Source organism: Glycine max, chromosome 6 (assembly GCF_000004515.6).
Source record: "Glycine max cultivar Williams 82 chromosome 6, Glycine_max_v4.0, whole genome shotgun sequence".
Classification (NCBI taxonomy): domain Eukaryota; kingdom Viridiplantae; phylum Streptophyta; class Magnoliopsida; order Fabales; family Fabaceae; genus Glycine; species Glycine max.
Window position 1 is genome coordinate 38045574 of NC_038242.2, and position 17246 is coordinate 38062819.

Here is a 17246-nt window from a genome sequence, read left to right on the forward strand (position 1 = left end):
ATTATTCACCAGTAGTACTGAAAAAAAATTGTAACATTAGTTTCCACAAGCGTGCAGTGGGAGTTTTTCAAAAAAAATTTCTAACAACGATCAAAATTTCAGTTGTTATGTTTATGTGTGTTGCAAGTTCTGACACGGTTTGAAACGGCAATGGCATAGGTACACTTTTTACAGCCAAAGAAAAAAAAGGAAAAGGAAAATGAATTTGTGTTCCACCTGACACAATCACGTGATCTCCCTCATCCAACAACATAGTCTCACCTTGTCTTGAGTTTTGACTCACGCGCCATCTTAGTTTTGTTTTGTGTTCCTTTTGCTGTTATTCGCTGTCGTTGATTGTTACTATTCACACACTTGCCCTCACTCACTGTGTGTAAGGCTTCACCTTCCCCTCCCAGATCTTCTTCCATAGGTGCAAGGTGTTATTCTCATCTTTCTTCTCTTTCACTTTGTTTTTTTTTTTGGTTTCTCTCTTCTCTAGAATTATTGATGTCTGTTTCTCACCTTTGATTCTGGCTGTTAATTGTTATCACCAGGGTTCAAATCTGCAATTGCATTCATATTGCTTTTAACATATATCAAATAGAAAATATATTCATGCTCTTGAATTTGGGCTAGGCCTAACTAAATCCCAAAAGTTAGCTAAAGAGGTGAGGATTGCCCAAACCTTTATAAGTTATACTCATGCTATACCTATAGTTGATGTGGGATCCCAACACACCCCTTACACCTAGGATTGGATGCCTAGAGAGTGGAGATTGTAATACTGTTTTTTTTTCATTATTATTGCACTAGGAAAGTCACCAAGCCAAGTAGATCGCACTACGAAAGTCGTGGGGTCATGTAGATTTTTGGAAAATTGAGGGTGGCTCAATATCGAATTTATGATAGGCTTTGATACCATCTTGATTTTGAGATAAGCTTAACTCAAACTCCAAAAGCTGGCTCATGAGGCTCATGAGGTGAGGATTTCCCAAACCTTTACAAGTTCCACTTTAGCCATATCTATAGTCAATGTGGGATCTCAACACATGCAACAAGAATTGAACTAAACCAAACATACCACACACACTCAACTTTAATACAGATGCTATCAACGGATAATGAACATTACATTAGACTACATATCCAATATTTTTAGAAAATACCAAATTACAATAACCAGTGCAATTATGGCATGGAGCATCGCAAGGATTGGTAGAGGCTCTAATATTATATGAAGGATCAATTTTCCTAAAAACAAAAGCTGAAGCTATTAGGTGAAGGTTCAATCCAATAATTTTAAAGTAAAGAAGTCACCTCAATTGCAGAACCAATCATCTGGATAAGACGATCAAATACACTTGTTCTTTCAGCCTCAAATGATTTCCAGTGGAGAAGACATTTGTAAATGGTAAATGCAGCAACAGGCTTTACATGATGGAAACCAATATTTTTCATAACACAGTTGACAAGTGCATGTGCATCAACATTCTCCTGCAGTGGAAAAAGAGTTAAAAATTGTGAACATATTTGCATGAATAAAAGATATATTAAATGACAATTTTTAAGCACATACATGTTGACGTTCAATGAAGGATCTCCTTAATTTGCCATCAGATTCTGTACCAAACTTCTTCACAGGTGTGACACTCTGTGCTTCCTGCAAACACAACTTTTAAATTTCACTAAACACAAAAGATGGCTTATTATGGAAAGGTACATAAAGTGTACAAAGCAATGTACTTACAGCATTGTTCTGATCTTCCAGCACATGGTGACCATTTTCCAACTTCTGCAGATAAAAATATCAAAATTCCAAAAGATTTAGACTTACATACAGAGCATGAAGACCTACATACTTTAGCAAGTATAATTTACCTCAGATATGTGGGTAGAAAGGTGCTCTGACATTGTTTTTGAAGATGAGTTTAGCAGAGACTGTTGCCGAAGAACCTGGTTTTCAGTTTCCATATCTGAGAATTTCTCTTCAAGCCTATTAATATCAATCAAAATAAAAAATGGTCATGCTGGTTCAGAATCCTATAATTAGACACTATAGATGATTGCTGTTCAAAGACTGGAAACAGTAATAGTTCAAATGATATGAATTAAACAAGTATAAGATACCAAAGAAGCTTTGATCACAAACAAAACCTTTGCATAGTAGTCTTCAACTGGATTATTTTTTATTCAGCATCCAAAGCCTGCTTCAACCTTTCTTCACTAATTTTGTTTGCCTCTTCATATCTTTTTTCTGTTTCATCAATTTTCTTTTCCAATGAACTCACCAAGGTCTGCAATGGACACTCCAGGAAGCTCAAAATTAATAGTAAGAAATGGCCACCTATCTTCCCAAAAATGTGAGAGTACTCGAAGTATACCAAATATAAGGACTTTATTTCAGTGCAGATGAGATATTTATGCCCAAAATCAGCTCACCTTGAGTTTCTCATTTTCACTAGTGAGCTTCTCCAACAAAGCATGGTCAACAACAGGAACCTCCTGTATGACAGGCGCTCTCTCAGCTTCTCTTTTTGCAGCCTCACGCTCCTTTTGAACTAACAACTTGGTTTCTTTAAACTGAAGTTGCATCGCTTGCAAAGCAGATTGCAGTTTTTCATTTTCTTGTGTTTTTGATTCTTCAATGTTGATCTACATTTGTTAATAGAGATTTAAGAAGCTTTGCAAGGAAAGATACTAAATAGTGTGTGTATGTGAGTAGAAAAGGTATCTTTTCATCAGAGCTAACAGATTGCACTACAATATTTAAAATAAGTGTTGTTACAGAGCTAACAGATTGTACTACAATATTTAATTCAAATTAATTGGTGTGCTTGACACAATGCAGGAAATTTTCCAGTTGGCCACAGTAAAAATATTGTAGATAGCAGCTAGCACTGTCAAAATAATAGTCATTTACCCTCAGCCGTTTTTCCAGCTGCAACCTCAATGTAAGGTCTTCAACTTGCTTTTCAAGCTTATTTTTGGCAGCTTGGAGAGCTCCAGTTTCTCTTGCAGCCTGAAATTAATAAAAACAAATTCTCAATTAGTGAATAACATGATAAAAATAACTGAATAGCTAGCAATAATAACATGTAATACATTAAGAACTTTAAAAGAATTCTCTTTCTGACCAAAATAATAGCATACCTACATAGTTCCTTGATTCTGACCAAAATGCACAAATAAATGACTCTTTACAATTATGATTTTCAGGCTAGTAATTTAGAAGGTTTAATGATCCCAGATAGTTGTACTCCTAATGTAAGTTTTCATAAGATAAGACAATGTCATACTAAAGTAAACCAAAAGTGTACTCCTAATCCACCCTTTCTTAAAACAATGTTATACACAAGTAAACCAAAAAAAATTTACAACTGGGACTGCCGGGTTATGCAGTCTGGTTTGCTAATATTTATTAGAGCTGAGAATATGTAGAATTGACTAAAGATACAAGGATTCGCAGCAATCAATATATTCCCGGTGTAAGTCTGTAAGGAAAATTTGGTATGAGCTCATGTCAAGTAAGTATAAAAACATTAAGATACAAGGGAGACTATCCGGAGAGGTGGCATCTGAAATACACACATAAATTTCATTGATATCATATCTTGATCTCAGATTATCCAGGACACCAGGTTCATGTAGATAAGCAAGTTTTGTTGAGAAATTTTACAAACAAGAGGGAATTGGTGAGACATGCTATTACTAGATTTGCCACTTCTTATCTAACCTTGGAAAGGCTTCACAAAGAGAAAGCCAATATTAGAAAAATGTTTACTTCTGATGAATGGACCTTGAACAAACTATCTAAGGAGCCTAAGAGAAAAGAAGCTACAAAGGTAGTGCTCATGCCTTCTTTTTGGAATAGTGTGGTTTACACTCTTAAAGTCATGGCTCCACTTGTGAAAGTGCTTCGTCTTGTGGATGGTGAAAGGAAACCAGCCATGGGCTATATTTATGAAGCAATGGACAAGGCAAAAGAAACAATTATCAAGTCTTTCAACAACAATGAAAGCAAGTACAAAGATGTGTTTGCAATCATTGATAAAAGATGAAATTGTCAGCTTCATAGGCCATTGCATGCAGCTGCCCACTTCTTAAATCTAGAGTTCTTTTATGACAACACTGACTTGGAGTTTGATTTTGAGGTCACCAATGGTTTGTTTGAGTGCATTAAGAAGTTGATTCCACAATTTGATGTGCAACAGAAAATTCTAACCGAGTTGCATCTTTACAAGATTGGTGCTGACCACTTTGGTTCTGACTTTGCAATGGCTTAAAGGAAAACCCATTCTCCTAGTAAGAAACTTTTATCATACTATTTTTTTTATGTATTAGTTTTATAATTCAGAATTCTAAGTTATGCTCTTGGTTGGTAATTGGTATTGCAGCATATTGGTGGCGAATGTTTGGGTCACAAACTCCAAATTTGCAGAAGCTAGCTATTAAGATTTTGAGTTTGACTTGCAGTGCTTCAGGATGTGAAAGAAATTGGAGTGTGTTTGAGCAAGTAATTGTGACAAAACTCTAACTATACTTTTTAATTTTATTTAATTTTGATGATCAAGTTTTATTTGGAGTATATTTGAGATTGAAATCAACATTTATTTGTTATGTTGTAGATTCATTCCAAAAAAAGAAATAGGCTTGAGCACAAGAGGTTGCATGATTTGGTGTTTGTCAAATACAACCAACAATTGAAGCAAAGATATATTGCAAGAGATGAAATTGATCCAATTTCTCTTAATGATATTGATGTATGCAATGAATGGCTCGTGGGAGAGATGGATCAAGATGATGATAATGATGCTGGAAATGATTTGGTATTTGAAGATGATGATGCTCTAAATTGGGCAACTGTGTATCAGGCTTCGGGGGTTGGAGAGTGTAGGATGTATACTAGGCGGAAAAAGCAAAAAACAAGTGTTGCTGCTGCTCAAACTTCTAAAAAACAGGCAATAATTGTTGGATCTTCATCAAGGAAGCAAAAAGCAGTCCAAGAAAATGATGAGGATCTAGATGTTGAGGAGAATATTGATGTTGAATCTGAAGAAGAAGAAATCATGGTCAATTTTGAGGCGTCTGATGGGGAAGAGGGAGATGCTCCATTATCATATGATAACAACGAAGATGATTATGTTGGGATTGGAGAAGATGATTAGAGCCTCAACCTTCACTTTGCACTTTGCATTATGTTTTTATCATTTTCTTATTTTGAACTCTTTAATGAGTTTATTTGGTGTTCGTACTTGATTATTGTATGAACTCATGAAATTTTTTTAATTTATTTGAATGCAATCCTTTGTTTTTTTTCAATTTCAATGAGTTTATATATATGTTTTTTTTTGTCCGCCATGACATCCGCCATTTTCCGCTACGTCATCCGCCATATTTTTATGGCAGATTTTTGACTTTCCGCCATGAACCGCCATCCGCCATTAACAACATTGATATCACCACAGAAATTTATATTATTTTCATATGATGTGATATATTACAATGTGATACAAAACATGAAGCACTAACCTTTACTTATACTAATATTACCAATACTAGATCATAATTCTAGGTTATCAAGGCAAAAAATCATAAAAGGTAAGAAAGTATGGAAACCAAGGAAAAAGGGAAACTAATCCTAGGAAATTATGTCTAAGATATAAATATATTATTGAATATTATATATGTTAATGCAAGAAAACATTTTACTTTGTATTTTAAATTCAATCATTTTGCGCGCTTGCATTTTTGGTACAAGGGAAGTTTTATCTATAGCAGTGGTGCTTCTTAGCCTTCGCCAAGTATCATTTGGTACTGTGAATCCATAGGTAATTTGAACAAAGGTAGAATATACAGCATATTGGTGATAAGGACATGTTAGTCATCTTTGCATCGTGGCTGAGGTTTTATAATAATAAATTATTAGCCCTTAGCCCTGTTAAGGAAATTTCTAGGGTGCTGAATGGTTAATACTTTTTCTTCAATTTGGCATGCTCATTAAAAGACATAAATTGTCTATGTAAGTCTTCTATCTATATAATATTTGAGCTGCTTGTTTTTGTATTGGTTGGTTGGACTTGGAGTAATCCATGTTTGGTATAACAACAAGTTTTATGTTGGCTGCCGAGGGCATAACACTACCCTCCTCCGTAACCTGGGCTTGGAACTGGCTATGAATAACATAAGCAGAGTTGGAGTAAATCGTCAAGGGAGATCTTAGGCTAAGTAATATTCTTGAAACTTTGGTTATTAACCATGTCAAATGTGTGATCCATGTAGCCGACTTCACCTAGTGGGATAAGACTTTGTTGTTTTTGTTGGTTGGACTTAGAGTAAAATACTCAATTATTTAATTTAGTGATAATTACTTTTCTCAGTTATTGTATTTTTCATTACTATATAACAATTATTAGGGTCAACTTGATCTTGTTCCAGATGAATAGCGATTTTACTTATGTTTCTGAAACAATTTTTCTGTGTAATAAAATCGGAGGATAGGGAAACTATTATTCTATTTAAATACCTACAAGTTATTAATTATTATTATTCTTCCCACATACACATAAATGAAAATGCCTATCTCAAAACAATTGCTAGTTATTCTGTATTTTTTTTATTGCTTTAAAATATAGAAAAAAAGGACTATGCAGCTTGAAGTACCGAAGTTCTTATAATATGGTTGTTACATGTAATATTGGATTATAGTTTGTTAATATATTGTCAAGTGTACCAGTTTTAATACAAATAGTAAAGATTAAAATGGAAGTCTGAGTGTCGAGTCCACAGGGATTTTGTTTGTACTTGCGTTGGTAAATACCCAATTTGTAAGCAATAGAAGAAGTAGAAGAGAAAATAAATGATAAATGTGAAAATTGAGAGTAAAGGGGCAAAAGAGAAAGATAATTAGAAAATTAAACAATAGCTTTTAAATATAAAAGATGAATTCAGAATAAGATAATGTTGGGTCCTAGCATGCCTAATTACCCTTGATACAATATTAATGATTTTCTCTATTGAATCAATGCTCTCCCAATTTTCACCCGCATCTACTAGTATGCTCAACTCGGATCCCTCACGCTGAAGAGCCTAATTTATGTATTCTCTCTCCCAAATCCCTTTGCAAAGATAGAATAATAAACAACATTAAGTATGAAGATGCATGCAGGGGCACAATAGAGTCACTTTATCCCTAGAAATGCAGTGTTGAGATGTCCTTTCCCAATTCTTTTAGACATTACCACTTCCTAATGAATAACCCCTAAAACAGATGCATGGATGACCAAACCACACAATAACGATGATAAGCAGGAAAGAACAATGGAAATTGAGATTGCATTAATACATAAGAGGATCAATTACATTATAAGGGAGCGTTGGCTGTTAAGCCCCAACTGAGGGGGTTTAGCCTCTCATAGTCATGAGAGACCTTACACTTCAGAGGCTAATAGAAGAAAGTGATAGATGACAAGTAGCAAACTAAAACAAGGGAAATGAATAAGAAAGAGGGTTTCCCCTAAGGGAGAGGCTTAGGCTTTGGATTTATGTACTGGAGGGCTCTGAGACTCGGTGTGTGTTATCCTTCAGCTTCCTACTCCTTTTATAGACCTAAGGTAGCTTACTTTTCACGCTAACTTCGTAGGTGAGCGCGCCTCTGCGCGCTAAGCGCGCACTGGACTTCTCTTCGTGGGCCTTCTCGCGCTGAGCTGGACCTGCGCGCTGAGCGAGTGCACACACTGAGCGAGACCTGCCCGCTAAGCGAGTGTTGTGTGTTGGGCCTGCAGTGCGCGCTGAGCGAGCTATCTTCTTATCTCTCTTTTTCTTCACAATTTTTCGTCAAATTCCCTCTAAAATACTTCATTCTCCTTCTTTTGACTTTTGCTAATTAAAAATTGTAAAGATGTTAATTTTTTCATTAAAAATAATAATAAAATAAAAAAATTACACCTACTCATTAATTCAAATTGGCTATCAAATTGGCTTATATTTTGCAGTTATCACAGTTCAATACTTTACTTCTTTGATATTATTATATTGATTTCCTTTTTCTTAAATTGTGCAGCATATAGGTGATTTTACTTATCCAAGGCTTGCAGATTTTGGTGCTGCAATATCCGGGGCAAATAAATTGCAATGCCAACAAGTTCTCGAAGAGCTAGATGTGAGCACCTTACCTTTGACACTGACCCTGAGAAACTGACTTGATGTTGTGAGACTATATTTTCCATTTTGTGCTGTAATAAGTTTGAATTTCTTGGGTCAAACCTTTTTGGAAATTTAATGTTCTCTATAACTATTGAATTAACATATAAACATGTGAACATAAGGAAGACTGAAAATTTCACATTTGGAGGTGAATTTATTGTGTTGCTGTACAGGTGTATAAGCGATTAAAACTTACACTGGAGTTGGTAAAGAAAGAGATGGAAATAAGCAAGATTCAGGTAATAATGTCTTTGGCTTTCTTGTATGTGTTGCACTGAACTTTTCATTATATATTAAGGCTTGTGTTGATTCTTGTCAGGAATCAATTGCTAAAGCAATTGAAGAAAAGATAAGTGGTGAGCAGCGTCGTTACTTGTTAAATGAGCAGCTTAAGGCCATAAAGAAGGTACAAATCTGACTTAATTTGTTTACATTCATGTGTTGCAAATCCTAGACAAGTTTGTATTTCTCTCATATCAACTAAAATTTACTCATCAGAAAGTTGGTTCATTATGCCTTTTATGTAGCTTGAATTATACAATTTTTTATGTTAACCTGCCCATGAGGTACTGTTTGAATTATTTCTTTCTATACATGGTTTCAATGCATGATCTCTTTCTGCTGTTGATTACTCCTAATTCCACGTGTTGCACTGGAGCTCATGAATATATTCATAACATCCAAATGCTAGATGTTCTTTTTTTTAATCAGCCAATTTAGTTGTTAGTTTTTTGTTAGAATGTTAGTGGGGGGATTAGAACCCACAACCTCTCCCCCTCCCCCCTTCTCCCTTCAACCCTTAAACCCCTTTTCCAACCACCAAGGCAACCTTATAATATTTGGCTGTTCCACTAATCTCTGAATTTGGCAGTCTGTCTTGTAGCCAATTTGTTAATATTTTCTAATAGCAAGCAAAGCAATGATATCACTATATGCCGAGAAAAAGGGTGGTTTAGTTTATTTATTGTGTCATTGACTTCATTCTTTTGGAAGCCTTGTATGATATCCCATCAGAGGACATATTTCTTATGGCTATGTCTTTTAATTAGACTTTATGGTTTATCCTGTGGTATTGGAAGTTTAGGTGTCGACCTAGGCATCTGATCTTGCTGGTGGCATTTTCCTTTATCCTATCATGAGTGCAATTATATGTATGGAAGGTTTTTCTTTAGGCTTATGACCTTTTTAGAAGCTCTTTTTAGCATGTTCCGGTAAGTTTCACAATCAATCTTATGAATAAGCTCTTATTTAGTAATTCGGAAGTGCTTAATTAAGTTGTCTATCTGAATGCGCCAAGCCAATGACATATTTTGCTGAATGCTCTTTTATTCAAATTGGTCCTAATTTTATTTTCGTTTAATTTTCCTATTTGCAGGAACTGGGACTGGAGACTGATGACAAAACAGCTCTTACTGGTTGGTTCTGATCTATAATGTATGCTTTTAGTACAAGATATAACTCGTGTCATGACCAAAGGATTGCTGTTGTGTGCATACATGGCTAGGTCTTTTAGCTTGTAGGACTTACAAGTATGTGATTGAAGTCTGATTACTAAATTACTAAAGAAGGTTCACCTAACCTTTTTTTTTTTGGTATAGTACTATAGAAATATTCTTTGTATTGTGCTTTTCTTTGTATTCTGGACTTCTGGTTGAGGTTTCTTGTCATCTAATCAAAGTTGAGTTGCATAGCTTCTAGTTTTTAGTCCATAAAATTTGTTTATAGAGGTATACTTTAGTGTAATTTGTTTTTTATCATAACATTTATTTATTTTTTTATTGCAGGTAAATTCAGGGAAAGGATTGAGCCAAAGAGAGAAAAATGCCCACCTCATATTTTACAAGTTATAGATGAAGAACTTGCAAAGCTACAGCTGTTGGAGGCTAGTTCCAGTGAATTCAGTGTTACCCGTAACTACTTAGACTGGTTGACTGCACTGCCTTGGGGTGAATACAGGTTTCCATACATGGAATTCCATTCTTACTGTTATTGCTAGAGTAATTTAAAGTTATTTAAGATTTCAATGCTTACCTCCCATACCACCCATTACCATTTATGTGGGACCGATGTGTTTGACAGCTTAAATTTAGGACAACTGCTTAACATGGTTTGGAAAGGCCCTTAGGTGACAAATAAATGCTTAAGTATAGTTTTCAGAGGCTTTTGGTGGAACCAAGGGTTTTTATTTTCTGAATTACTGTGCTTTTTATGTTAACTACAAACTACTTCAAATCTCTTGAATTTTAATCAGTTAATTCCCCAATCCAGTGATGAGAACTTTGATGTTACTCGGGCGCAAAAGATTCTTGATGAAGACCATTATGGATTAACTGATGTGAAGGAAAGGATACTGGAATTCATAGCTGTTGGGAAATTAAGAGGGACTTCACAAGGTAATCATGATCATCTATGTAATGTATCCTGAAGATTTGTCTGGGTTTTTAGTATATGCAAAATACTATATTGCTATATTGATCCGGCTATTCACTGTCCACTGTCTACAAAATACTAGGTTGAATTAAAAATTTGGTCCTTGCCCCTTTTTGTTTTACATAAAATACTCTACGTTTTGGTCCTTACACAATAAAATATTTAGAATCAGTCTCCGCCATTTGCTGAAGTTATAATGGTGTGGTTTCATGTAGAGATGAAACAAAGAAATGTGTCAGGTGTAAAGAGTAAAGACCAAAGTGTTGAGTTTTATTTTATTTTAATGTTGGGACTAAAATAAAGTGTAAATTTTTTCCGCTTGAGGACTAAAGACATCAAGTGTAGAGATTAAATCTAACCTTGTTATAACGTCACAAACAACGGGGACTATTTTGTAAACATTTTTTCATTAAGGGACCAAAATGTAGGAAAAGGATGAAGAAGGGTGTCAAGTGTAGAAACAATGTATTTGGTGTTGATTCCTGTTAAAATGGATTTAAGAAGAGTGTCAAGTTTATGTATTTGGTGTTGATTCTTGTTAAAATGGATTTAAGATGTTGACTGTAGTATGCTAATCCATTTGTTTAAAGTTTAATCTTTTGGTGCTTAAATCTTTGCATGTTCAAAAAGTGTGACATGGTTCCTGATCTTTCTGATATATGCAGGGAAAATTATCTGTCTTTCTGGTCCACCTGGAGTGGGCAAAACAAGTATTGGTCGTTCAATTGCACGTGCCTTGAACCGTAAGTTCTTCCGATTCTCTGTAGGAGGATTAGCTGATGTGGCTGAAATCAAGGTAGCTAAAGTCTCTGTTTCCTTGTCACAGTTGAAATATATAAACCAGTTTAATGGTAACATATTTGGTAATCTTTTGAATCATTAATATTTTATCTTACAGGGTCATCGTCGAACCTATATTGGTGCTATGCCAGGGAGGATGGTACAATGCCTTAAGAATGTGGGCACAGCCAACCCTCTTGTTTTGACTGATGAGATTGACAAAGTAATACATCTCTAAATGGTTCAATTTTTTTTGCCGAGTAATTTTTTTTTCTGATTTCCTGTTCTGTTCTCTCTTGGTATGGGTTGTCCTGGCCCTAATAAATATAATGCTTGCATTTCAGTTTCATTAAATTTACCATGGTTTCTAATCTTGTAAATATTCAAAGAAAAATGCTGATTTTAGTACTAATATCTGTTTATTCAATCGTTAGTTGGGCAGAGGACATGCTGGTGATCCAGCAAGTGCTTTGTTAGAGCTTCTGGATCCAGAGCAGAATGCTAATTTTCTGGATCACTATCTTGATGTTACCATTGATCTATCAAAGGTATTTATTTGATAATCTGTAGCCTTAATAGTGAGGTTGTGATATAGTCAGCATTTTTGCATGGTTTTTTTCTCCAAAGTTGTTCAGGTTAAGGTTTAGGGGTAATCATCTTAGTGGAAATATTCCTTCAGGTTCTTTTGCAGCAATTCCTAATTTGACATACTTGGAGTTGGATAACAATGACTTGACCAGATCAATACCGGTTGAATTGGAATCTTGCAGGAAAATGACAATGTTGAATTTAGCTCAGAATCACTTGACTGGTGTGTTGCCATCACTGCTTGGTAATATTACCAATCTTCAAGTCTTGAGGCTTCAAATGAACAAGCTTAATGGAGCAATCCCAATCGAAATTGGCCAACTTCATAAGTTGTCAATACTGAATTTGAGCTGGAATTCTCAGGGTGGATCAATTCCATTTGAGATTACAAAGTTGAGAAATATTACTTTCCTGAACTTGCAAACCAATAATCTAAGTGGTTCCATACCAACATCCATTGACAACTTGAAATTTCTCTTTGAACTCCAACTCAGGGAAAACAAACTAAGTGGTGTGATACCAAGCATGCCGGGGAGTTTGCAGGTGTCATTGAATCTTAGTAGCAACCACTTTAGTGGTAATACTCCCAACAATTTTGGTAATTTGGATAGCCTGCAAGTCTTGGATCTCTCAAATAACAAATTTCCTGGTCCAATTCCCAACCAACTAACTGGAACGTCAACTTTGACACAATTGTTACATGCCAACAATGCACTGCTGTCTGGTGAAATTCCAAAATTCAGTCAACATCTTAAAGTTGTATCTTCTGGAACTGGTCTAATAAATAATACCTCACCTGACCATACAATAGCCAATAGGCCCAACATTGTCTCTAAGAAGGGAATATCTGTTCATGTGACAATTCTCATTGCAATTGTACCAGCTAGTTTTCTTGTTGGCATTGTAATTCAACTGGTTGTCTCAAGAAAAAGTTGTTGGCAACCTCAATTCATCGTAAGTAATTTATTAACTCCTAATGCAATTCACAAATCAAGAATTAACTTTGGTAAAGCCATGGAAGTTGTTGCTGATACATCAAATGTTACTTTGAAAACTAGGTTTCAAACGTATTACATTGCCATCATGCCCTTTGGATCAATCTATTTTATCAAGAATCTAAACTGTTCTAACAAGATATTGCCATTGGGAAGTCATGATAAATTTGGAAAAGAGCTAGAAGTCTTTGCAAAATTGAACAATTCAAATGTCATGACTCCTTTGTCCTATGTTCTGTCCATTGATACTGCATATATACTATATGAATATATCTCGAATGGCTCCCTCTATGATTTTCTTCATGGAAGCATGCTAGATTAGGGTAGCAGATATAGTATAGCCATTGGGGTGGCTCAAGGACTTTCTTTTCTAAAAGAAGGCTTTTACTCAATGTGATGCTTCTTTGAGTTGATGGTTGCTACAGAAAGATTGTTGAACAAATGTTGGACCAAATGTTTAGGGAAAATTGTATTTTGTTATTGCTTGATATTAGTAATTTGTTAGATGTCTTAGGAAATACTTTATTGGTTATTAGAAATATGTTGGATATGACTTGTGATTAGAAATTTATTTCCCTTTTTTCTGACATGTTCCAACTTTATAAAAAGGGAGCAATGCAATGAATTAACATAGTTCTTTTGATTCAAAATTTATTTATTTTCTCTATTTAGTTCATGTTGTACTAACAAATTGGCATCAAAGCTCTCTTTTGAAGGGTCCTGTAAATTGAAAAAAAAGACTCATCCTACATAGCACTAGCCCCACCTATTCTTGATGGTGACAACTATCCTATTTGGGCAGCCAGAGCCTATAATAGAGACACATACCTAGAGGCAAATGATCTCTCTGGGAAGCTGTAGAGGAGAACTATGATGTTCTTTCTTTGCTAGATAATCCAACACTGGCTCAACTTAAAAACGGGAAGGAAAGAAAAGCTAGAAATTCAAAGGAAAAAGCTTCTTTATTTTATGCTATCTCACAAGAAAATTCACTAGAAATCAGCATTAGGAATTTGGCACTTCCTTAAGGATGAATGTGAAGGAAAAGAAAAGATAAAGAGCCTAGAAGTGTTGAATCTGGTTACAGGATTTGAGATACAAAAAATGAAGAAGTCAAACATGTTGGATCAAGTGGCCTCAGAATAATTAAGAAGGGGGATTGAATTAATTATTAGTGAACCTTTACTAATTAAAAATCTACCCTTCTTAGGCTTTTACTATGTTGTTAAGAAAGTAAAGAATAGAAAAGAAACTTAACCAAAAGTAAAAGCGATAAATAAAGTGCACAACGGAAATTAAAAGAGTAGGGAAGAAGAAGACAAACACACAAGAGTTTTATACTGGTTCGGCAACAACCCGTGCCTATATCCAGTCCCTAAGCGACCTGCGGTCCTTAAGATTTCTTTTCAACCTTGTAAATTCCTTTACAAGCAAAGATCCACAAGGGATGTACCCTCCCTTGTTCTCTTTGAACAACCTAGTGGATGTACCTTCCACTAGAATTGATCCACAAGAGATGCACCCTCTCTTGTTCTCAGTCACAACAACCCAAGTAGATGTACCCTCTACTTGTACCTCAAAAGATGTATCCTCCAATGTGTTAAGACAAAGTTCTCAGGTGGTTAGTCCTTTGAAACTTTGTGAAGGGGGAAACAAAAGAATTCTCAGGCGGTTAGTCCTTTGAAAACTTTTGTTTATGGGAAAGGGGAAAATCAAAAGAATTCTCAGACTGTGTCATTTTGAATTCTTTGACAAGGGAGAAGGGAGACACAAAAGAATTCAGGCGGTTAGTCCTTCGTTCTTTTGGAAAAGGGAGAAGAGAGACACAAAAAGAATTTAGGCGGTTAGTCCTTAGCGAATTATTTTTAGCAAAGGGAGAAGAGAATGAAAAGATGAATAGCACAAGTTTTTGAACAAAGAACTTTTCTTGGAAGAGAAAGTTTTGAAAAAAAACTTTTAGAAAGATGAAGAGAAATGAAACCAGAAAGTTCTGAAAGAAAAGAAAAAAGATGTTGAAAGATAGATTGAAACATAGAATGATTGAAAGAGATGATAGATCTTTTTTAATTCATGCTATGGTCACATATTTATAATCTTTTGATGACTCAAGTCAAAGTTTGTGACTCTTGGCAATTTCTTTTTAAAACTAGTCACTTAGAAAAGTTGTGACTTTTGAAAGAATCTTCAGAAACAAGTCACTTGAAGAATTGTGACTTTTGGAAATGAATTTTTCGAAAGCAGTTACTGGTAATCGATTACCAAATCATTGTAATCGATTACACAAAGCATTTTTGTGAAAGGATGTGACTCTTCACAATTGAATTTGAATTTCAACGTTCAAACACATTGGTAATCGATTACCAATATCTTGTAATCGATTACACCATTTTGAAATCAATTGAAACGTTGTAAATTCAGTTGAAAGCTTTATTTTATGCTATCTCACAAGAAAATTCACTAGAAATCAGCATTAGGAATTTGGCACTTCCTTAAAGATGAATGTGAAGGAAAAGAAAAGATAAAGAGCCTAGAAGTGTTGAATCTGGTTACAGGATTTGAGATACAAAAAATGAAGAAGTCAAACAATCAAGATTCAAGAGTATGCCAATAAACTTCTCAACATTGCAAATAAGTAAGATTTCATGGCTTTGAATTTTCTGATTCTAAAATGGTTAAGAAAATACTTATTATTGTTCTTGAGAGATTTCAAGCCACAATCCATTCTTTAGAAAATACTAAAGATCTATCTAATATTACCTTAATATAACTATTAAATGCATTAAAAGGCACAAGAAAAAAGGAGAATGGTGAGAAAAGAACAGTCTAAAAAGGGTGCTCTCCAAGCTTTGATAAAAGATTCAGGATGAAGAGCAACAATGAGTAGAAGAGTGACAAGACTGACAACAATAACAAAAATAGGGATTGGATTTATCCATCATGTTCATACTACAAAAAGAGGAATCACCCACAAAGAAAGTCTTGGTTGAGGCCTCATGTTGAGTGCTTGACATTGACCAAAACCTACTTAGTGTTGGAAAGTTGATTGAAAAAGGTTTCGCAGTCATATTTGAAAACATGGCAATGGTGCCTAATTAAAGATGCAAATGGTAGAGATATATTCAAAGTGCAAATGACGGCAAAAAGCTTTGCTCTAATTCTAATGGTGGAAGAACAAAGAGCATTCTAAGCACTGTAAGCAATGCAGAATTATGGCACAAAAGGCTAGGGCATTTCCATCATGTTGGAATTTTTATATGGAGAAACATAATTTGGTGAAAGGTGTGTCGTTGCTTGAAGACAAGCTAGCTGATTGCATGACTTGTCAATAAGGAAAACAAGTTAAATTTGTATATATTTAAACCAAGTTTCTACCACTGAAACCCACAACATGCAGTGACTCACAACCCTCATTAAACGTGGGAAGTAGACTGCAAGCTTGGGACAAAAATGTGGTTCTCATGCAATTCCATAATTCACATTCACCTTATCCTAAGACTAACACACGTATATATGCATGGTCTGCAACCGTCACACTTAACTAGTAACTTTTCTGATGAAGAGATTTAAGTTTCTAGGAAAATTTATTGTATGATCAGATAACATATTTCAAATAATCTCCATCAGTATTCTCATGGTAGATGTATGCTCTAACAAACTACTACTAATAATTTATCTAATTTTTCATTTTATTTATTATTTACAGTGCAACTTATATTTTGTCTACTTGGGATTATCAGCAATGGTTGCCTTCATGGGTAATCCAATTTCAAAACCAATTTTTGATTTACTTTTTTATAACAAAGGTGTGAAACGTTTTAATAACAAAGAAACCAACATTTAGCTATGGCATCTATCTAACTATAGTAGGCATTACTCAACAGTGCACCTCAAGGTTATCAAAATTGAGAGTCTAGGCAGACTCGTGAGAGCTCTGTAGACTCGAATCATAAACTCGTAAGAGTCTACTTCGTAAAAAAAAAAATACCTATGGATAATAAGTAAATATATTCAAAATGCACCATTTTGCAAACAAATGACAATAATGCAGGTTACTTATTTTTAATTTGATGTTGTGTGGGTTTGTTTTTGTCTCAACATTGTTTTTTTAACCATATGCTTTTTAGGTTGTTGGAACTTGTATCTGATTGTAAACTCATAGGTCCTCATGTTCCTTAACTGATTATTTCTTCTGATCTTTGTCAACTTAATTTCCATTCAGTCTTAATTCTCTTGACAGTTATTAGTACTAACTATTTTCAAACAATATTT

The 17246-nt window shown here is 34.7% G+C and overlaps 4 protein-coding genes across 4 annotated transcripts; 3 read left to right on the forward strand and 1 right to left on the reverse strand.

The window, feature by feature from the left end:
• The first annotated feature begins 377 nt into the window (after positions 1 to 377).
• LOC100794310 (lon protease homolog, mitochondrial) lies at positions 378 to 14075 on the forward strand. The gene is made up of 11 exons (XM_006582087.4): positions 378 to 419; positions 8042 to 8140; positions 8358 to 8423; positions 8504 to 8590; positions 9560 to 9599; positions 9969 to 10140; positions 10453 to 10577; positions 11280 to 11410; positions 11513 to 11617; positions 11829 to 11942; positions 12165 to 14075. Exons 3-11 carry the CDS (start codon positions 8403 to 8405, stop codon positions 12228 to 12230), a joined length of 861 nt encoding a protein of 286 aa, XP_006582150.1. The 5' UTR covers positions 378 to 419; positions 8042 to 8140; positions 8358 to 8402; the 3' UTR covers positions 12231 to 14075.
• LOC100793791 (myosin-8) lies at positions 1515 to 2625 on the reverse strand. The gene is made up of 5 exons (XM_014776697.3): positions 2422 to 2625; positions 2137 to 2276; positions 1861 to 1975; positions 1730 to 1774; positions 1515 to 1642 (listed from the first exon to the last, which is right to left on the reverse strand). The coding sequence occupies exons 2-5, from the start codon at positions 2142 to 2144 to the stop codon at positions 1547 to 1549; spliced, it is 264 nt and encodes an 87-aa protein (XP_014632183.2). The 5' UTR covers positions 2145 to 2276; positions 2422 to 2625; the 3' UTR covers positions 1515 to 1546.
• On the forward strand, positions 2918 to 5305 carry LOC102663031 (uncharacterized). Its single transcript, XM_006582088.3, has 3 exons — positions 2918 to 4284; positions 4377 to 4495; positions 4608 to 5305. The coding sequence occupies exons 2-3, from the start codon at positions 4391 to 4393 to the stop codon at positions 5145 to 5147; spliced, it is 645 nt and encodes a 214-aa protein (XP_006582151.1). The 5' UTR covers positions 2918 to 4284; positions 4377 to 4390; the 3' UTR covers positions 5148 to 5305.
• On the forward strand, positions 12262 to 13299 carry LOC102669972 (LRR receptor-like serine/threonine-protein kinase ERECTA). Its single transcript, XM_006582597.1, has one exon. The coding sequence runs from the start codon at positions 12262 to 12264 to the stop codon at positions 13297 to 13299; it is 1038 nt and encodes a 345-aa protein (XP_006582660.1).
• Positions 14076 to 17246: the final 3171 nt, after the last annotated feature.